Source organism: Ranitomeya variabilis, chromosome 4, assembly GCF_051348905.1.
Source record: "Ranitomeya variabilis isolate aRanVar5 chromosome 4, aRanVar5.hap1, whole genome shotgun sequence".
In the NCBI taxonomy this organism is placed as follows: Eukaryota; Metazoa; Chordata; class Amphibia; order Anura; family Dendrobatidae; genus Ranitomeya; species Ranitomeya variabilis.
The window spans coordinates 749,945,682-749,951,681 of NC_135235.1; the positions used below are offsets into that span (position 1 = coordinate 749,945,682).

General features: G+C 48.8%; 1 protein-coding gene across 10 annotated transcripts in view; it reads right to left on the reverse strand.

The window, feature by feature from the left end:
• Positions 1–5,324, reverse strand: part of CEP112 (centrosomal protein 112) — a 41,665-nt gene extending 36,341 nt beyond the window's left edge. For 6 of the 10 annotated variants that reach the window (XM_077254680.1, XM_077254676.1, XM_077254685.1 and 3 more), the window contains exons 1-2: positions 5,127–5,323; positions 2,930–3,120 (exon numbers count right to left, since the gene is read on the reverse strand). In XM_077254680.1, the coding sequence (XP_077110795.1) occupies positions 2,930–3,120; positions 5,127–5,226 (291 nt within the window). In that variant the 5' untranslated portion in view covers positions 5,227–5,323. Of the gene's footprint in view, positions 1–2,929; positions 3,121–5,126 lie in introns of all 10 variants that reach the window. The other 4 variants (XM_077254684.1, XM_077254681.1, XM_077254683.1 and 1 more) reach the window with 1 other exon arrangement.
• Positions 5,325–6,000: the final 676 nt, after the last annotated feature.

The following is a 6,000-nucleotide window of genomic DNA, read 5'->3' on the forward strand; positions in this document are numbered from 1 at the left end:
GACGGTTATATCCTGTATACACCATACACAGTACAGGGCGGTTCTATGTATCCTGTATACACCATACACACAGTACAGGGTGGTTATATCCTGTATACACCATACACACAGTACAGGATGGTTCTATGTATCCTGAATACATCATACACACAGTACCAGGCGGTTCTATGTATCCTGTATACACCATACACACAGTACAGGACGGTTATATCCTGTATACACCATACACACAGTACAGGATGGTTCTATGTATCCTGAATACATCATACACACAGTACCGGGCGGTTCTATGTATCCTGTATACACCATACACACAGTACAGGACGGTTCTATGTATCCTGTATACACCATACACACAGTACAGGGCGGTTCTATGTATCCTGTATACACCATACACACAGTACAGGGCGGTTCTATGTATCCTGTATACACCATACACACAGTACAGGGTGGTTATATCCTGTATACACCATACACACAGTACAGGATGGTTCTATGTATCCTGAATACATCATACACACAGTACCAGGCGGTTCTATGTATCCTGTATACACCATACACACAGTACAGGACGGTTATATCCTGTATACACCATACACACAGTACAGGATGGTTCTATGTATCCTGAATACATCATACACACAGTACCGGGCGGTTCTATGTATCCTGTATACACCATACACACAGTACAGGACGGTTATATCCTGTATACACCATACACACAGTACAGGACGGTTCAATGTATCCTGTATACATCATACACACAGTACCGGGCGGTTCTATGTATCCTGTATACACCATACACACAGTACAGGACGGTTCTATGTATCCTGTATACACCATACACACAGTACAGGGCGGTTCTATGTATCCTGTATACACCATACACACAGTACAGGACGGTTCTATGTATCCTGTATACACCATACACACAGTACAGGGCGGTTCTATGTATCCTGTATACATCATACACACAGTACCGGGCGGTTCTATGTATCCTGTATACACCATACACACAGTACAGGACGGTTCTATGTATCCTGTATACACCATACACACAGTACAGGGCGGTTCTATGTATCCTGTATACACCATACACACAGTACAGGGCGGTTCTATGTATCCTGTATACACCATACACACAGTACAGGGCGGTTCTATGTATCCTGTATACACCATACACACAGTACAGGGTGGTTCTATGTATCCTGTATACACCATACACACAGTACAGGGCGGTTATATCCTGTATACACCATACACACAGTACAGGGTGGTTATATCCTGTATACACCATACACACAGTACAGGACGGTTCAATGTATCCTGAATACACAATACACACAGTACAGGACGGTTCTATGTATCCTGTATACACCATACACACAGTACAGGGTGGTTATATCCTGTATACACCATACACACAGTACAGGATGGTTCTATGTATCCTGAATACATCATACACACAGTACCGGGCGGTTCTATGTATCCTGTATACACCATACACACAGTACAGGACGGTTCTATGTATCCTGTATACACCATACACACAGTACAGGGCGGTTCTATGTATCCTGTATACACCATACACACAGTACAGGGCGGTTCTATGTATCCTGTATACACCATACACACAGTACAGGGTGGTTATATCCTGTATACACCATACACACAGTACAGGATGGTTCTATGTATCCTGAATACATCATACACACAGTACCGGGCGGTTCTATGTATCCTGTATACACCATACACACAGTACAGGACGGTTATATCCTGTATACACCATACACACAGTACAGGACGGTTCAATGTATCCTGTATACATCATACACACAGTACCGGGCGGTTCTATGTATCCTGTATACACCATACACACAGTACAGGACGGTTCTATGTATCCTGTATACACCATACACACAGTACAGGGCGGTTCTATGTATCCTGTATACACCATACACACAGTACAGGACGGTTCTATGTATCCTGTATACACCATACACACAGTACAGGGCGGTTCTATGTATCCTGTATACATCATACACACAGTACCGGGCGGTTCTATGTATCCTGTATACACCATACACACAGTACAGGACGGTTCTATGTATCCTGTATACACCATACACACAGTACAGGGCGGTTCTATGTATCCTGTATACACCATACACACAGTACAGGGCGGTTCTATGTATCCTGTATACACCATACACACAGTACAGGGTGGTTATATCCTGTATACACCATACACACAGTACAGGACGGTTCTATGTATCCTGTATACACCATACACACAGTACAGGGTGGTTATATCCTGTATACACCATACACACAGTACAGGATGGTTCTATGTATCCTGAATACATCATACACACAGTACCGGGCGGTTCTATGTATCCTGTATACACCATACACACAGTACAGGACGGTTCTATGTATCCTGTATACACCATACACACAGTACAGGGCGGTTCTATGTATCCTGTATACACCATACACACAGTACAGGGCGGTTCTATGTATCCTGTATACACCATACACACAGTACAGGGTGGTTATATCCTGTATACACCATACACACAGTACAGGATGGTTCTATGTATCCTGAATACATCATACACACAGTACCGGGCGGTTCTATGTATCCTGTATACACCATACACACAGTACAGGACGGTTATATCCTGTATACACCATACACACAGTACAGGACGGTTCAATGTATCCTGTATACATCATACACACAGTACCGGGCGGTTCTATGTATCCTGTATACACCATACACACAGTACAGGACGGTTCTATGTATCCTGTATACATCATACACACAGTACCGGGCGGTTCTATGTATCCTGTATACACCATACACACAGTACAGGGCGGTTCTATGAATCCTGTATACACCATACACACAGTACAGCGTCCGTACCATGTATGTGGGCAGGGTCTTCAGCGTGCCATCCTCTGGTCTGTGGGTGAAGGGCCCCTCCAGGACCCCCCGTTTCAGCATGTGGAGGAGGAGCTTGGCGTACAGGTTCCGGTTCTTCCTTCCAGTAACGCCGCTTCCTGCTCCTGACGGGTCGCACAGCTTTTTTATCCATAAGGCGCATCGCTGGCGATCTGAAAGGAGGGAGATTATGGGATGGCGCCAGTAGGGATCATAGGGATGGCTGTGCTGGGAGATTATACAGGAGCAGTCTGCCCCCTGCTGGTGGTCCTGCAGCAGGGCCAGACTGGCCATCGGGCAGTTCTGGCAAATGCCAGAAGGGCCGGTGGCAGTCGTGGGCCGCTCGCCAGCGCCGACTCAATCCCCCCCGCCGACTAAGCCCCCCGCCAACGCCGCCACATTGAACTATACCAGCGTCTATGACACCGGTACAGTTGAATGCAATGAAGGAGGAGAGAGCGTCTGCTGACGCTCCTTCTCCCATCATTCCCCGCTCTGCCTCTGACGTCATTCATTGCGCACCTGCTGTGTGTCGGGCGGGCAGACTGCAGCTGCTGAGACCGGAGCTAGGAGCAGCGCAGAGCACGAGGAGAGGTGAGTGTTTTTTTTTAATGTATCACCGAGTGATAACTGGATTGTGGGGCTATTGGGGGGGCTGCGCTGCATCACATTCCACGGGGGGGGGGGGGGGGCTGCGCTGCATCACATTCTACGGGGGAGGGCTGCGCTGCATCACATTCTACGGGGGAGGGCTGCGCTGCATCACATTCTACGGGGGAGGGCTGCGCTGCATCACATTCTACGGGGGAGGGCTGCGCTGCATCACATTCTACGGGGGAGGGCTGCGCTGCATCACATTCTACGGGGGAGGGCTGCGCTGCATCACATTCTACGGGGGAGGGCTGCGCTGCATCACATTCTACGGGGGAGGGCTGCGCTGCATCACATTCTACGGGGGAGGGCTGCGCTGCATCACATTCTACGGGGGAGGGCTGCGCTGCATCACATTCTACGGGGGAGGGCTGTATTACATTCTATGGGGTGCTGTATTATATTCTATGGAGGGGCTGCATTATATTCTCTGGGGGGTTACATTATACTCAGGGGGATACAATATATTCTGTGGGGGGCATCATTATACTGTATGTGGGCTGCATTATACTGTATTGAGGACTATGGGGAATACATTATACTATATGAAGAACTATGGGGTGCATTATACTATGGGAAGTGAATTGAAATACATGGATGACAATGGCGGGGCATTATACTATATGGAGCACTATGAGGAGTGTATTATACTATTTGGAGGACTATGGGGAGTGTATTATACTATTTGGAGGACTATTATACCATATGGAGGACTGAGGTGCACATTATAATATATGGAGGACTATGGGGTGTATTATACTAAACAAGCAAAATGCGGCCTATTCATCGAGTGTTTGGATTGTTTATGTGGGAACAGAAATCCTTGTTCTCAGCAGCACATCGCCGGTGTAAACTGTAGATGTGCTGCTGATAACATGATACTGTATGGGGACAGATTGATCTAATTGTGATTGTTCTGTTCCCTTCATTCTTTCTCAGTTGGTGTAAAGAGGCCGGGAAACAAGCGAACGACTTCACTATTGTCGATCACTCGTTTAGCAGCCTGAGATCAGTGCATGTAAATACAGCAGAAATGCTTCGCAGGGAGACCAGGCAAGGATGATGACAGTAGTAGTTAGCACCCGACGCCTGGGAATAGCGCTAACTCTACTGCTTTTCCCAGCGGCCAGAGCATTTAATTCTGGTATGTGTAATGACTTTTAGGGTTGATGTCAGCTGCGTAATGTCAGCTGCTATCAATCCCTGGTGTAAGTAATGGAGAGGTGTCTATCAGACACCCCACTACTAGCCCAGACCTGGTGAGACCCAGCGACTCTGAAGAGCGGTGACGGTAGTAACAATACCGCTCTTCACAGTCGCCGAGCTCAGTGCAAGACCCGGAATATGTGAAGAGCGGGGACGTTACTGATGTCACCGCTCTCAGAGTCACCGGGTCTCGTGCTGCTGTAGGCAAAGTGTATGGAGCATCAGAGTGAGGGTCCACAATCCCCAGTTATGGAGGTAAAGGAGCGGACACAGCCCGTGTATGAGGCGCCGGGGGGCAGTCAGGTGACCTGCCGCCTCTTACCCAGCCTCTGCGGAAGCTTCAGGACGTGCGGCTTCATGTCCACCAGGTAATGGTCAAACTCCGCGTCCAGCGTCTCCCAGGCCTCCTCCGGAGCGGCCATTATCCCCCTGAGAATACACAACGGGCGAGGGGCGCAGGCAGACAGACACACCGGACCGGCACCCACCTGCGCACTGAAGCTTTTCAAGATCGCCGCTCACTGACAGGATGACGCCATGACGTACTTCCGGCTAACTGCCGTCCCTTCACCATGGAAACGTATGCTACGGAGAGTCGGAGACTTCCTCTTCGTCCTCTGCTGCCCCCAGTGGCGCTGCCCTGTACTGCCTCCTCCATCCTCTGCTGCCCCCAGTGGCGCTGCCCTGTACTGCCTCCTCAATCCTCTGCTGCCCCCAGTGGCGCTGCCCTGTACTGACACTTCAATCCTCTGCTGCCCCCAGTGGCGCTGCCCTGTACTGCTTCCTCTATCCTCTTGTACTGACACCTCCATCCTCTGCTGCCCCCAGTGGCGCTGCCCTGTACTGACACTTCAATCCTCTGCTGCCCCCAGTGGCGCTGCCCTGTACTGCTTCCTCTATCCTCTTGTACTGACACCTCCATCCTCTGCTGCCCCCAGTGGCTCTGCCCTGTACTGCCTCGTGTAATTTTATACCCCAATAATATAGCATTCTACTATAAGTTGCTACATCCAGTAGTAAAAGTGAAATGCAAAGACAAGGAGAAGGAAAGCAGCTAGAAATAAGAATAGTGTTAGAAAAACTTTATTGGTGCACAAAAACAAAAGTTACAACATGTGGGTCCCCAGCACTCCAGCCGCGTGTTTCCTGTGAGCATAGACTAGCATCACCTGTACATATATGAAGCTAATGCCTCC